Below are 15934 nucleotides of genomic sequence, written 5' to 3'. Positions count from 1 at the left end.
TCACATGTAAATAGACTAAGTTTTATTTATTACAATTTCCTGCTGTATATGTGTGCTGTGTAATATTAAAAACAATATTTTTTACAACCTTAAACCGGATTACTGCAGTATAGGAATATTTTGAGTGATTCTCACTGATCATTTGTACATTTTGATCGGCACCTGAGTCACCTTTCTTTTCTATTTTGGATTTATACTTTATTAAAGAGACAAAATAGTGACTCAGACGCATAGCTGGGTTTCAATAGACAAAAGGATATCATGCAGGTGGGATAAGGACAGTCAAAAGAAAGAAAAAAATACAAAACAAGTTACAAAAATGTGCTCGGACTTTGAGAAAAGTCCAACTGATAGTAATGCATTATTTCTTATATGAGTTATTAAATATAGTGTACCTATCACAGTCTCCAGGTGTGTCTCCAGAATACCTGACCTGCCTATTTCCTCACCTTGAAATGTGGGAGTGGAACATTTCCTAATGATTGCACTTTCTCAACAATGCTGTATGCTGATGAAACGACAGCCACTCCTGTAACTGTATATAAGAAAAGCTCAACATTCAGAGCAACACTGCACCAACCTCCTGGACCATCTGCGAGACAGTCAGCTGACATTGTGCAGACTTGAAGGTAGTTATGTGAATCATTGTTCTCTCTTTTTTCTGTATGAGGCTGGTGGAATCGTGATTTTGGTGATATTTTGGACGAGTTGTTCATCTGAACAAGTCTTTCTTTTCAACAGGTGTAACCATGCTGAAGGTTGTATTTGTGCTTGGATGCCTCCTGAGCCTCGCTCTGGCTCATCCTGTAAGTGCAACATTCTGATACTCAGCATCAATACCAGTGTTCTTATATGTTGATAGCATTACTATTATTGTGATAGTATAATGCAGGCAATATCTAATATGACTTGTGGATTTTGTACAGATGGAGACGGCGCACAAACGATTTGCTCGGTCAGACTCCTCCAGTGACGTGAGTGCTTTCATTCCAACATTCAAAACACCTGAATGTCAATTACTGTAAAATTCCTAAAAAGAACTTCTCTGCTTTGTATTTGACAATCTATGTTTCTGATTTTGTTGAAGGAATCACTGTTGAATCAGAATCAAGTGAATCAGCTGTTCCTACGGCTCTTTTCTATCCTTGCCTCACGCCTTACAACAACTACTGCGGCACCTACTACAACTACTGCAGCGCCTACTACAACTACTGTAGCTACAACTACTACTACTGCAGCAGCCACTACAACTACAAAATAAAATCTGATGTTGGGATCAGAAAGTGAATGACAACAGTATAGAATGACATTGATTTTTAACATCAGCTTTGTTTTGTGTCAGTTTGTCATGAAGACTGCTTCTTTCTCTGTTTAGATTTCAGTGATGTTGTCATTGTGTTTTCACAGTCACCATTCTGTCAGAATCATTGTATTCTCTGTAGTATCCTCTGAATAAACTTCTGAAATGCAAATCCATACATATTGGAAAGATTCATTTTTGGGCTACTAGTTCAGTAGCATGGTGGTAGCATCGCTGTTTTCTGGGTAAAATAGCTTTTCAGTAGCTCAGCTCTTTTACTGATCAAGGATTGCGTCCACACAAGTTACATTTTCCCAAGCTTCTCTGAAGCTCAAGTTCTGCTGCAGTCTCAAATAAAATTGCTGAAAGTCAGTCAGTGATGCCACCGCTATAAGCGGACGTGTATGTGTAGCACACAGAAGATCTCTGATATGATGGTGACATCACTTACCAATCCTTGGGCTGATGCCTATAGCGTGTCTGCTGCAGGGAATAAAGACAAACGAGCTTGAATTTACTTGATGGAAATCTGGCATTGTGAGGAAGAGGAACTGATCCTGAGGGAGTCAAGATTTTCATTCTTTTTCTGCAATGATTTGAGTTGAGTTATTACATTTTGAGTTAACAGTTTGTCCTGTAATTGTGCCTAAATTGAGCATGCCCATCACACACACACACACACACACACACACACACACACACACACACACACACACACAAACATGAATATTCACACATGCCGGATACCTGCTTTTCTCCACACACAGGTGCAAAGGACATGCAGTGCAACGCAAAATAACTCATAACAATTCAATCACCCAGCTACATAACACAATGACTATACAACGTCCAATGACAGTTAACACCTCTGCCTTTGAACGACATCATCCAAAGTAGAACATAACCTGTTGTGGGACACACTGGTGGCTCAGCTGCTAGAGTGTGTGCTACGCCCGGGTTTGCTTCCAACCTGTGGCCCTATCCACTCCATAATGTCCTGTCAAATAAAGGCTAAAAAGACCCCGCAAAAGATAAAAAAAAAAAAAAAAGTTATTGCCTGTTGAGAGATAACAAACCACACACAAGCTCTGAAAAAATCTAATAAATAAATCTGTGTCAAGTAAAGTGAACATTTTTGCCCTATCAATTACAAAATGACACTTACGGTTATTTTTATTCTTTTTATTATTATGTTACATTGAGTCCTTGTTATTATGGTAATTGCTAATAAAAAACATTTACCAGGTGATATAGACTGATGTGAGTCCATCCTCACCAGAAGAACGGCTGTGTAGGTGGACCTTGCAAGCAAGTTAATGCAACCATTATTTATGTTTATTGTTGCAGAAACCTCTAATGGCTGTAGTAATTATGAACTGAGCAAAGGATGAAGTCAGGTGACATTGTATAATCAGCAAGAAAGTCCACATTTGGAGGAACATGGGGTGGCTGGATGGGCCAGACAAAAACATATTTAAACTTGCATAATGTACCTAACAGCCATCTCCTCATTTTAACCTATGATTTTTTTTCTAAAGTAAAGTACTTTTGTTGCCTACTCCTCAGCAAACTGTGACCGTTTCACAATGTTAACGACATGAGGAGGAAGCTCTGGTATGGAGATGGTCCACTTTCAAGGTCTGCTTTATCAAGCCAGCTTGTCATTGGTACTTTCCAGCTGTGATATGATATTTTGGGATTCAGTGGCCATGGGCCTATTCAGTTGTTTAGGCATGACCATGTGTTGACAAGTAAATCCCAATATGTCTTAATTTAATAGGTTGATACATTTTAGATATATTTTGGATGATTGGTAATAAAACCTTTCATCTTTGACTGAAAAAACTGCAAATGTTACAGTGAAGCGGGCAGATGGAGATTGAGGACACAGTTTAAAGGGTTAAAAAAGATTCAAATTAATTGGAGTTGTATTGCAACTTTTGGCACCTGGAGCATTTTCATGTATACTTTATCACTGTATATTTATGTGTCTGCAGTCCTACTATATATTGTATCTATATTCTATACTGTACTTTTAAGTGCACCTAAATATTATCTGCTTACTGGATATCCAGTCTATTTGTTTTTGAATTTTTCAATCAATCAACCATTGGGAACTGCTATCCACCCTTTTTCTCTGACCACAGGGTATTTAATCACAGCTGTCTGGGTGATTCATTAACCTATGCATGAAACCAACAGAGCAAACAAACACAATGCTTCTAATTCCTTTGCACGGCAGCATGTGGATTACAGAGAAATGTTTGGACATTTGTTGGTTTGTCTGTTTTGTAATGACATTGTTACATTGCAAAACATATGAGGTGTTGTGTTGTCTTCTCTGATTGGCAGAAAGAAATGACTGTATGTACTGTATGCCTGACTGAAAACCCTGGTGGAGGAAATAAATACATTTCACAAATGTGTAATATGTGTCACAGTTACAAATCTACCTGAAATTTCAATGAGTGGAAAAACACACAACTGCAATCAACAGGTTACGTTGGTTATGTTATCCTCCTGACTCAATTTCTCACACACATTGATATGGAAAACACAATAAAGAGCTAATTTGGCAGCTCTGTTCTGTACAATTTGAACATTTTTTTTTTACAGTTGACCAATTGACCTGGTAGTTCTCCAGATTTGAGAGACCAAGTGACCTAACAACATCAATCATAAAGGAAGATGGAACATATTCAGAACATTTCTTTAAAAAAGCAATGCCCTTTCCCATCTTGGAGATAATGTAATCAACATGGTCAGCCCAAGACAGCAAGTTATCTAATTTAGCACCCAGTAATCTGGTTTTAGTGACTTTTTCAATTGATGTCCCATCTATAGACAAGTTGATCACAGTGGCATGAGCGAGAAAATTCCTACTACCAAATATGATGCATTTCGTGCTGACAATGCTCAGTACTAATCTGTTCATTTTCACCCATTCAGTAATGATCTGCAACTCCACATCCTCTACTTTCTCTTTGAGCCTCGCAAAAGTTGGTGATGCACTAAACAAAGTTGCTTCATCAGCATACATTTCCGATTCCCAAAAAGTTCGGATGCTTAATTGAAAGCAAAAACAATATATTCAAAGTTTTACTCCATTTATTGATTTTTGTAAATATCTGCTTATTCTGAATTTGATGCCAGTAACATGTTTCAAACAACAGGACAGGAGCAACAAAAGACTGACTCAGGATACACCTACACCACCTTGTACTCACAAAACAAGAAAATGCATACATAGAACATCATTGTCACGAAATGTCAGTCATGCTTTACGCTCTACAAGCTGTCCTGAGTTGTCCTTACTTGTCCAGCTCTGTAGCTTCCCTAATGATCGGGGCTTATGAGTTCACCACCGTCTGCTGCCACAGCCCTCACGGGTATTGATGACAACTTGGTTGTTCATGCAGAAACACTGTTCCAGGTCTGCCACTCGGCACTCCAACAGGGCTATCGCTCCATTCTTTCTGACATTTTGTCATTCCACTGTTTGCGGACCACCTGGAATCCAAAAACCGCATCCAAAATCCACATCCTAGGTGTAGTTAAGTCAGCCGCACTGTCTCAAAGAAATGCACAAGGTACCCTTGTGTGAGATGTTGAGGGATGTGCCAAAGTGGTGGTATTTAATGCTAAGGGGATGAGGACGGGTTGGTCAGGCCAGTGTACAGCCAAGCTAAAGCTAATTAGGTGAAGCTAGTTTGCAGGCTTTCTGGTGTCACTTGGTTCTGCATCACTTGCTCGCTTGACTTCATGTATTTCACTGTTTACAAAAGTCAGATATGCACCTAGGCACCTTGTAGGAGTTAGGTCAAAATCCATTAAAAATCTTGACATAAACACTTTCATGTTTTGATACTCTCTGTTGGTGATGACTGAATCTGTCTCCCACTGAATGAAATCTTTTGCATTGTCACATTGCTCTTGTCAACTGTGTCAGTAGCTGTTTCTCGTGTTGTACTGAAATTTGATTCCTGTAATACCAGGTTTCCTCCAGTGATGCATCTTCACCTCGATTTCACACCAGGGCTGAGAGCACCATAATTTGAATTTTTTTATGGGTTGGCCTAAGCAGAGAAACATCCCCCCCAAAAAAAACAAAAACAAAAAAAAAAAAAAACCCAACATGGTGGCAGTTTCCAAACGACAAGAGATCATTTTCCTCTCTGGTCTAATCTCAGTGTCCTGACAGGAAGTGTGAAGCTGCTCACTTGTGGAGAGACATATTTTATATTACCAGAAACAAGAGTGGAGTAAATGGAAAAAACCTGGATAGTGTCATGAACAGATGACAATAACAGCTGAACAGAGAAGTACAGAAGAAACGTACATTATTATTGATGCATCAATATGTACATCACTTAACATAGAAATGATAACTGATGATACTGCATGGACTATTATAGAATACTTTGAATCTCTGCTATGGTTGATTGCTAAAGTCTGTATAGGTGAGTATAGGCAGTCATAATGTATAATAGTTAAGAGCATCCACAAGACAGTTGAACTTGAAATTCATGACTGTTATGTGTTCATGAGTGTCATTATGAATGCATTATAATGCACTATGAATGCCCCATAACATCCCAGTCTTCACAGAAACCATCATGGTGAATTGCAATCTGAAGCTGTAGGGGGCACCAAATCGCAAAAAATACCCGTTCTTGCATAATGTTGTTTCAGCATACCTTTGGTATCTTTAGGTTATCCTCACTCATTAGTTTGTACAAAGTTTGGCCGTGTGTCATGATTGTAAAGACAATAAAACTCCTGGTTTTATCACATGTCGAACACTGTCTGACTGCATTACAGAACATATAGCGTGTCAGGAAACTACACATCATTAAACCTGCTGCCAACATGATCTTTATGAGCTGCTTATCAGCGGTGTGTGTTGATCAGATTTTATCTTGATTCATTTTGCTTTTGTCCCTCAGGGGAAACGTCTGTTTATGATGTCTGTTCTGAACAGTCTCTTCTCTTCTCAGAGGCAAAGAGGCTATGAATTTTACTATATGGCATCTTCTCTCCCTTCATCCAGCACACCAAAAGTGAAAATTTGTTTCATCTCAATTCAAGGGTAGTGCGTGTGAATGCGATTAAAGACGGAGGACAAATTAGTGTTTTAAAATGCAGCTATAGAAAAACAAATTATCATCATATTGAGACCAAAGTGACAACAGGAGAAACTTTGAGCCTTCAGATTCACTTACAAGGTTTGTTATAAAGCACTGTTTGAAGGTGCACTTAACAGCAAATACTGGGCTCTACTTCTCATAAATCCTCCCATCTGAACCATCACTTTTCTGCTTTTATGTATCAAAGTATTAATACCAGTGTTCATCTCCACACTCTCACCCATCTTTGGGAAATAAACACTTTTTAAATCTCTAAATAGTCGGACATAAAACTTCTGGGTGACACTTGCAACAGATCATAAAGTTTAATTACTGCTATAGAGGAAATAAAAGAGGTCCACCATGAGTAAACAGAATGATTACGGTATTTGGAAAGGATTGAGCAAGTATTGTTTTGCAGGTGGAAATATAGCTCTAGGCAACAGATACTACTGTTTCGTAAGTACAGAGCGCTTCAAAAACATCAGCCTTCCCTGAGTCTGACCTCAAACGTTTGAAATTATTCTCCAAATATAACTGTAATGTGTGACAGCATGTTAATATTCTGTGTTTTAGTCAGAATTCAAATGCTGTTTTCTTTAAAGAAAACGAGTGGAGGTGTGTGTGTGTGTGTGTGTGTGTGTGTGTGTGATCAGCTGTACAAATTGGGTTTATGGGTTAATGCAGCTCAGAAAATACTTTAAGTCTCTGAGGATTATCAACAGGATGTGGGCCTTTAATGTCGCAGAAACACAGTCTAGTTGGGTAATGAAATTGAGCTCACGCCTATTTTGGTTTTGTCTCCGGCGGCTGCCATGAGACCGACCACATCTGACATGAAGTAACACCTTTAAAGTGCGAGAGCAATGTGGGCACACGGAGGCTTTTTAAAAGCTAATGGAGTTTCCTGAATCGACCAGCTTGAAGGTAACAAACACAGGTTTAATATTTTAGTCATTATTCAGCAGTTTACACTTGTGGCAGCAGGCGCCTGATTTTCAAGGGATCTGAACTACAGATTGAAGCGCAGGATGAAGGTTTTTCTTCTGACGATTTTCTATTTGATCAACTCTGCTGTAGTTGTAAGTACAAAAATAAATGATACATGCTGTTTTCTTGTTAATATCTTAAGAGCTTCTGAATCATTTTCAGTTAATATGAAAAACATATCAATATTTTATTTAACGTCTGTTGCAGAACTCTCATGATAGCAGTGATTCAGACAGCAATGAGGTAAGAACAAATTATCATCGTTATTGCAGCGAGTCTGACAGCAATGAGGTAAGAGTTGAATTAATCCTATGATTTTCAAACTATAGTCAAAATAGAGCAAAACAGCTTTGATTTTTTTAAAAATCTCTTATTGTGTTGATTTTGCTGCAGAGTGGCAATAATTGGCCTTATCTCAAGCCGGATATTAACTGGAATTTACTCTTGGAGCTGCTTCCTGGTCTGTTGCCGCCACCACCACCTACTGCCCCACCTTCACCTCCAACTACAACCCCAGCCCCAACTACAACAACCCTGGCCCCAACTACAACAACCCCAGCCCCAACTACAACAACCACACAGACCACAGTTGTCACTACCACTGAGAGCCGAGGAGACAGCGGCTAAACTGCTGATGTGAGAGAAGGGACAGCAGATTAAACTACTTTACTTCCTTCTCCAACAGCAGAAAGTGTAGTCTGTGTGTGTGTTAGTAGTATCGCAACCTCTCCACAGTCACATGTGTTTTTCTGTTCACTCCTTTTCGCGTTGATCACTTTTCATCTCGTTTTAATCACCATATTGTGTCGTTGAACAGCGTTTTTTTCGCAGTCTGTATAGAACCTGAAGAATGTAGTGATATATTGTGATTTGGAACATATACAATCCAGACAGGCGCGACGTCAGGGTGTAATTATGAGTTTTGTTGGAGGTTGGTCTCAGCGCAGTGCTGGAGACACCTGTGGGAAGGTGCTGACGACACACCGCTGTAATATCCACTCAGTGGGCACGCACATCACCATCCCTGTATCAACACAGCTTAAGAAAGGGATGAGCGCCGAGCCTTTAATACCTGACTCTTTGCTTCATCAGTGAAGTCTGTCACACTGTACTTTTATCATGACTCAGCATCTCCACTAATATTCCCATCCGTCGCACTGCACTGCCAACTCTTTGCAGCATTTGTTCGCAGGAACTTTGACAAAAATACGTACGACTGCCTTAATGTTCTCACAGATACACACCCGTCTCTCAATGTACAACTTAATTACAGTCCTTTTATGTGGTATATTTGTACTGAAACACTGGGTTTTGCACAGCTGCTCATTATGAATGTTCAACTTACAATCTTTGTTAAATAATGTAAACCAAGCCAAGCAACATGCAGAGTCTGGTCAAAGTCAATACTTTTGAATCATGCACTGAACAACAACTTTTACACGTTTTATAATTTGTATCGTAGGATTTATTTTGAAGCAGGATAATTGCTGCCATAGTTTTTTGTGGAGAAATATATTTTAATCTAGTGGCGTAGTAGCATCTTCTGTTGGTTTACTTATTTTTGACATATTCCTGAATCAAGCGCATATGACTCAAACGTGGCAGAAATGTCATGTGTTGAGCACCTCGCTGTAGAAAATTAAAAATGACAGTAATAAGAGTATCAAGCCTGCTGTGTTGTTACCAAACCAACTTGTCTCATCACTCAGCACTTATAATGTTTGGCAAAAAACAAATTAAACCAGTCACCCTGTATTATAAACCCTTTGTTGCTTTAGTAAGAGGTATCGATAAAACAGAAATGTTTAATGTATCGAGTAAAATGCCATTTTGTGACATGCTTTACCAAAATACACCAAGTCAGTTTTTGTTGGCAATTGTACACTCATGTGAGTTTACACCACGAAACTTTATTAAACATCCCGAGTATTAAGAGTCACTGATCACTTTGTGTGCTGCATTCATTTATTCACCCTTCATATCATGTTTCTACATCAGAATTTGATGCTTATCGAAGGTTCACAACGGCACATTACCTTCTTTTCTACCATTTCCTTATTCATCTTTTTTTCTGTTTTGTTGCACATTATACATATTTGCTTTGACTATAATTACAACAGGAGACACTGACACATCAGCCGCACCCAGAGGTGCTCCGGCTAACAGGAAAACCACAAGTCCTGGGCTCTATATGCTTGTTTATTCATTTCTGTAGACATTACAGCATTATAATTGAAGGAAAACAGGCAGTTTAGGGAATGCAGTGGATTTCCATGTCATTGTTTCATTCAAACCAGAAGATTAGGTAAAATTTGTCTGTTTCTTCAGTCATGTCTGTCATGTCTGTTCTGTCATTGGTTGTTTGGCCCGGTGAGCAGTGCATAAGTCAATGCTCCTGCTCACTGTGTTTCACTGAATTTACTCAAGTGCTCTAAGTGGACATTCCTCTCAGCTTTCATTGATCTTGTGGGAACCAATTTCAAAACCATACTGATTTTTTTTTTCTTTTTTCAAAATGATTATCACAGTCCTACTGTCGTATTTTTCCATAATGGCGTCTGCAGTACCAGTAAGTAGTCTTGACTATATTTTAAGAACATCTGAATATATTTTATTTCATTCACATTATGTGAAATCTGCTGTGACAATTATTGTGTTGAAATTTTTCTTTTATATTTTCAGACCCGTCCTAATGTCCTTCCTTCCCTCCTTTCACAAGGAGGAGCCACCCAAGCCACAAACCAGAGACCTGACACTCAGACGCCGGCCCCACTTTCCCCTGAGGTGGAGCAACCACCCCAGCAGGTGGCTGGCCCCCAGTTCCTGCCTCTCATGCAGCACTACACCTGGTCTCCACTAGGGGGCAGTCCAGTGACCATCCATCCGCAGCCTGCCTTTCACGGGTTCCAACCTGCTAACCTGCCGATACTCCCACAGCAGCCTCTGGTAGGACAGGAGAAGAAAAATATACAGCAAACAAAACAAAATATTTAACTCCGTCATAGAGCCATTCTCTATTTGGTTATCATTTTTTTTAGTACTTACAAGAATAGCATCAATCCCAGAAACAGTGTTCAAATTTGTTTTGTTGCCGTATTTTTCAGATGTTCCCTCCTTATAGGCACTTTCCTCTTTTCTCATCACCCCATAGCAATCAGCTGGTAAGATATTATCAACAAATACACTACAGTCTGTGTTTTTTCAAGATGGATCATTCCACACACTTCAAAAAGTATTGCATGTGCTGTTATGTGCTGCATGATAGAATGTTTTTCCTGACATGTCAACTCATACTGGATAGGTGAAGTGAACAGGTCATAACAGACAGTATTGTGGAAATAAAGAGATCTGTCCTTCTGCCACAGTCTGTCACTTGATTTATGGCTCTGGGGTGGAAGCTGTTTTGCCTTCAGCGTGCTTTTCATACTGTAATTGTAATCCTTTCTATCCAACTGTCTGCTGTCTCTGCCAGTTTTCCCCATATGGTTTCCCAATGATTCTTGCATCACCTCTTCAACAAACTCAACAAACCCCAGCAAATCAGCCTCCGAACAGTCTAGTGTTACCTGCAGAAACACCTTCTGGAGCTGCTCCCTCAGGAAATGCACCTCAGCCAATTCAGCAACAACAGGTATCTTTATAAAGTTAAATCAGAATGCATTGTTCATACAATAAAAAAGATAAGTTATTCTACTTCGAAATGAGGCAGAAGGGAAAGCAAATGTTGCAATATCCTCACACTGTATTATTTTCATCCACAGAATCCTGTAATTGTGTACCTGCTGCAGCAACCCACGGTAAAGGCAAAATGCACTCTGTAAACGTAGATATAATCATGATTAATGCTCAGTCTGGTTTCATAATTTTCTCTCTGATTATGTTTTATTTTATTTATTTTTATTTGATGTCATTTTTCTCCCCAGAATGCTGTTCTTGGCAGTCTTAGCTCGGAGGAACTCGAGGTAACACAAAGCCAAGATTTTTATCTGACTCTCAGCTTGTTCAAACAGTCTACGCAGTGAACTCAGTGATCCTTGTGACGATCCAGTTGTTTCCCCCTCCCTCGCGTCTTATAGTATCTTTCCTCTCGTCTCCCTTTCAGATGGCAGCTAAAATAGGCCAGCTGGGCGTGTACCTGCCCACTGTGCTCACAAACCCGTCCGCAGGAGTCGTTCTGCCTGTGAATCAGGCCGCTGGGCTTACAAACCCAGAACTGCAGGGCATCGTGCCAACGGTGGGGACCTCGTCAGCTGGAGTCCCACAGACACAGGGGCCGGCCAGCTCTGGACCACAGCCGAACGCTAATAGGGTCCCTGTAGGTTTGGAGAGACCAACACAGGAGACAGTCACTGTCCAAAAACCCAAACTCCAGCCCACACAGGGAAACCATGTCTGAGCGTGCAGCCACCAACACAGTTAACTCATACTGAGACAACACTTAACATATTATTCATGAAATCCACAGACTAACAGTGTGTCACTACAGTTTCTCATGCCCATTCCCATTATCTTGTAGCAATTTATTATCTGTGAACCTTTTATTTCATTTGTTACAATTGTTCTTTTTCTTTTTAATTTAATGATATCTAATAAAAAATAACAACAGACCAAGTCTGAATTGTGAATTGTTTCCCCCTTTTAAATAATGTGTATCGACTGCTTGTTTTCATGATTTTAATTTAAAATATAATCTTATCTTGCAACCTGTGCAACTGATTTTTTGACCACTTAGGAGCACTGAAAACAAGCTGAGAACAAAACATTGACCTATTAACACCTTTTTAGTTGATATGCCGAATGTGCTGCACATCCAGCAGACACAGAGTAACATTAACGTTGATTTGAACTGGTGTTTTTGTCCACCTGATCGATAAAAATCCAATATTTCACTCTCCTCTTTGGGTTTAATAGAGCTTTTACATTGAAAACAGCTGCCTGCAGAGGCTGAAAATGGGTTTGATGGCAGTGGCGAGACTGAATCAACACAGCAAAGATGCTGTACAACCAAATCAATGAGATGAAAGATGCTAAAACACTTTGCAGAACTGAGAGGATTGATTCTCAGCAACAACCTGATCATGTTCATACAGTGCGACAAAACTGTCCTACAGAGGACTTTGCTACCAACTCAAGGCACATATCAAGAAAACACATCTTTATTGTCCTCAATTGGTCTTTAAATTTTGATTGTTTTTCAATTGTGTGTTTTTAATTGTGTAGTAGCTTCTCCAGTTTAAGAATTTTTATTTGCCTAAATTCAAAGTTCTTGAGTCAGAAAGCGTTTTCTGCCCAGTGACGCCGTGATCTAAGAGGTTATCTAATCATCACGCTGAGTCCTTTTCTTCACAGTTAATGGATTTTGGCCCACGAGCAGCACTTAAGGGTCCCCACACGCTCACATACAGAATGGCTGTTTGAGGTCTGTGTTTTCAAGCTGTCACCAATTTACTGTTCCACCAAAGCCATTAAGTCAGACTATAGTCAAGTGTGCAGTGTGGGTAGAAAACAGGAAGTCTTAAGAGGCCTCATGCATGTTGTGATTATCATGAAGGATGTATGTATAAATGGCACAACTAACATAATCATAACAATCATCCTGTCATCTTCAGCTGTAATACAGTCTACTACCTACATACAGTATACCATAGCAGGTACACAGGAGGTCTGTAAAAAATATGGGAAATTTCAGAACGACCACCAAAATTAAATATATATTATGGCCACATCATAATGTCTGATAATGTTACTGAATTTGACCCCTATTCATGTGCAACACCTGTGCCCTTTTTAAGTGTAAATGATGTCGCAAGGGGGCACCTGATAAAACACATCAGCGAGGGATCAAATATGATTAATGTGTATTTCAAGCCAAAAATGTATTATGGGATATCTCACAGACGTACAGCTGCCAGTTTTGTAATCATAAAAATCAGATCCTTGGCATATCACCAGTACATGTCACAGGTTTGCTCGTCCTTTGTTCTGTCAGCAAATAAATAGGAGTAAATCTCTCTCCTGTACTCACACCTCTCCTCAACGATCCATCAGTACTCGTGTGCTGCCAGGAAGGAAAGGTAATGTAGGCAACTAATATCATATGAAGCTCTTAGACGACATTTTAAAATAATGATCATTTAAATCTAAGTAATGCAGTGAATATTGTCTAATAAGTCAAGAAATGTCTTTGACAGATTAACTCAAGATGAAATTCATCCTGCTTGCTGCCTGCATCCTTGGGGTGGCTGTCTGTGCCCCTGTAAGAAAATCATTTCTATATCTTATTTCTCTCTCATGCATATTTTAGCATTGTAAAGTGTAAATAAAACTCTTACCTCAATGTCCATGTTGCTGTTTGGAGCTTTCAATCATATCATATAATCTTTATCAGCAGTACCTCAGTTATCCTGGAAACTGTTTCTTGTGCATCATCATGTTATTGGTTAATGATATTTAGCAATGCAAGTTTGTCTCAATTATTGATCATTAATTCTGCAGCATTTTCTCTTCTTTACAGCAGCAGATGTTCATGGAGTTTGACATCCATTACGCTCCGGCTCAGGTATGGTAAGACACAGCTCTGGTGTATAACATGCACAGAAACCACAGGAAAAGACACATTTTCAAACTGAATAAGCTCTGCACGCAGGTCTGCTATTATGTCCTCACCGCTGATGGTGATGTCTTCATAGCTGAGGCTGGTGCTGGCTCTTTTACTTCTAGTTTGCTGCCTTTTCTCATATTCTATGCTCATCTTAAAATTATTAATTTTATGTTCACAGGCAGCCCAGGCTATTCCTGCTGGAGCCGCACCGGAATCTCTGGACGTTGTAAGAGCTTATTTATAGAGTTTATTTCCTTTTTTAATTAATTTTGTTCAACAATCACTCTTTTTTGATAATCTTAACTGTTTTCATTTCCAGCTGCTGCCAGTTGATGCCCAGAGACAGCCTCTTGGCGGACCTGTGAGTGACACAGTATTGCTTTGATTAGTAGGTGCATACGGCACTTTGCCAACGCAAGGAAGAATTTAAGATGGAATGAAAGAGAAAAATGATCCAACAAAAGATCGTTTCAAAGACCACAGAGTAGTATTATTATAGTTTTTAAGCGCATGTGTGCGCCTGCATGTGTTTTCACTGAAAGGTCCGGGGCTTCATCAAGCAGGAGATCCTCCAGCCAAACGGCAGAGACACCAAGGACGTGGTAAGTGCCCGCAGGTTTTTATTCCTCTGACAGAAACTGTGTTATTTTATTGAACTGATGGTCTTTTTTCACTTTGTCCCTTGTTCCAGTTCTACCCCTTCGGTTTTGACCTGCCAAGTCCTGCCGTTGCTGTTCCTGCTGCTGTTCCTGCTGCTGTTCCTGCTGATCCTGTTGCTGCTGCACCTCCAGCAGCACCAGCTGCCCCTGCTGCCCCTGCTGCCCCTGTTGAACCTATCATTGCTGCTAGTGCCCCTGTAAGAATGACTATGGATCTGTATTTTAAGCCATTTTAAGTTTACTGAAGAATCAGTAAGACTTTGTCTCTGTCAGCTGTCGACCATATAAATGGTTTGCTTGATTTTAACAATAGATTCAAATGGCTGCTTCTGCTGAAGCGGTGATGAGAGCAACGGGTTCATTCTAATAAATGAGTATTGCGTCAGAGAAACAGTCATCCAAATATTTCTGCTGAGGTGTTGAGAAATATCTACTCATTAGCAGTCATAAGAGAGACCATCATCAGTCCTGATTGGCTCATCAGAAGCCTCTGTCATTTCAGGCTGCCAAACCCACCGGAGATGATGATGATGACGATGATTAAACAAATCAGAGTCAGCAGGATGTGCACACGTTTGTGCATACACAGGTACACACACACACACACACACACACACACACACACACACACACACTCAGAGTGTCCTTTTTCATTGCATAGTTCAAACTTTGGGGTTTTAACAAAATCATTTATGAAACTGAATCTGGGCATTTCATATTCTCTTTCTGTGTGACTGAGTCTCTGAATATGGAACAGTTAAGATCTATTTGCTTCTCCTCCTCCTTTAGGTGACCAGAACCCAGTGAGAGATGACCAGCCAGCACTGCTGTTTCCTAAACTATGAAAAATACGATGCTAAGCCTTTGAAAAGAAAATGGTGCTCTGCAATTTCAAGCGGAAAAACGTGTTCTTCAAATGGTTCTTTGCTTTTCTATGAAAGAAAGCGGAAAACGTGCTACGTCACGAAATAAAAAATGGTGCTATGCGATGAATTATGAGTGTGCTTTGAGTCACTGTGCATTTTTGTTTCTTCAATCAAATTTGCTATAACTGTGCTTCAAAATAAATAACAATAACTCATCTGTTTTGCTCTGGTTGTTTCCTTAAAAACAAAAACAAACAAACAAAAATATGAGATGTTACACTAATAAAAACATACTGATGCTAAACTTTACTAATCTGATTGCATCATAAATAAATCATGAATCATGTTTAGCATTTTGTAATAAGATTATTATAAAATCTGCTTTCTGACTA

The 15934-nt window shown here is 39.5% G+C and overlaps 2 protein-coding genes and 1 long non-coding RNA gene across 9 annotated transcripts; all 3 read left to right on the top strand.

Moving 5' to 3' along the window:
- The first annotated feature begins 574 nt into the window (after positions 1-574).
- Positions 575-1462, top strand: LOC143320215 (uncharacterized). The gene is made up of 4 exons (XR_013077133.1): positions 575-629; positions 742-806; positions 927-974; positions 1088-1462. It is a non-coding gene; the product is annotated as an uncharacterized LOC143320215 (long non-coding RNA).
- Positions 1463-7177: 5715 nt separating this feature from the next.
- Positions 7178-12001, top strand: ambn (ameloblastin). Of its 6 annotated transcripts, none has more exons than XM_076727411.1 (10): positions 7178-7353; positions 7445-7508; positions 7624-7707; positions 7810-9985; positions 10099-10362; positions 10521-10577; positions 10889-11047; positions 11178-11213; positions 11340-11378; positions 11519-12001. In XM_076727411.1, the coding sequence occupies exons 4-10, from the start codon at positions 9932-9934 to the stop codon at positions 11810-11812; spliced, it is 903 nt and encodes a 300-aa protein (XP_076583526.1). In that variant the 5' UTR covers positions 7178-7353; positions 7445-7508; positions 7624-7707; positions 7810-9931; the 3' UTR covers positions 11813-12001. The 6 variants fall into 6 exon arrangements, with proteins under 6 accessions (XP_076583526.1, XP_076583527.1, XP_076583525.1 ...); XM_076727412.1 differs by having other exon boundaries at positions 7178-7508; positions 7810-8052; positions 9945-9985; XM_076727410.1 differs by having other exon boundaries at positions 7178-7502; positions 7624-7659.
- Positions 12002-13450: 1449 nt separating this feature from the next.
- On the top strand, positions 13451-15646 carry scpp7 (secretory calcium-binding phosphoprotein 7). 2 transcript variants are annotated; one of them, XM_076727347.1, is made up of 9 exons: positions 13451-13490; positions 13608-13672; positions 13931-13975; positions 14196-14243; positions 14337-14378; positions 14560-14619; positions 14709-14873; positions 15179-15265; positions 15466-15646. In XM_076727347.1, exons 2-8 carry the CDS (start codon positions 13619-13621, stop codon positions 15218-15220), a joined length of 456 nt encoding a protein of 151 aa, XP_076583462.1. In that variant the 5' UTR covers positions 13451-13490; positions 13608-13618; the 3' UTR covers positions 15221-15265; positions 15466-15646. The 2 variants fall into 2 exon arrangements, with proteins under 2 accessions (XP_076583462.1, XP_076583461.1); XM_076727346.1 differs by lacking the exon at positions 13451-13490 and having other exon boundaries at positions 13569-13672.
- The last annotated feature ends 288 nt before the right edge of the window (positions 15647-15934 follow it).

The sequence above is a fragment of the Chaetodon auriga genome, chromosome 4 (genome assembly GCF_051107435.1).
Source record: "Chaetodon auriga isolate fChaAug3 chromosome 4, fChaAug3.hap1, whole genome shotgun sequence".
In the NCBI taxonomy this organism is placed as follows: domain Eukaryota; kingdom Metazoa; phylum Chordata; class Actinopteri; order Chaetodontiformes; family Chaetodontidae; genus Chaetodon; species Chaetodon auriga.
This window is presented reverse-complemented; position numbering and strand designations above follow the sequence as displayed.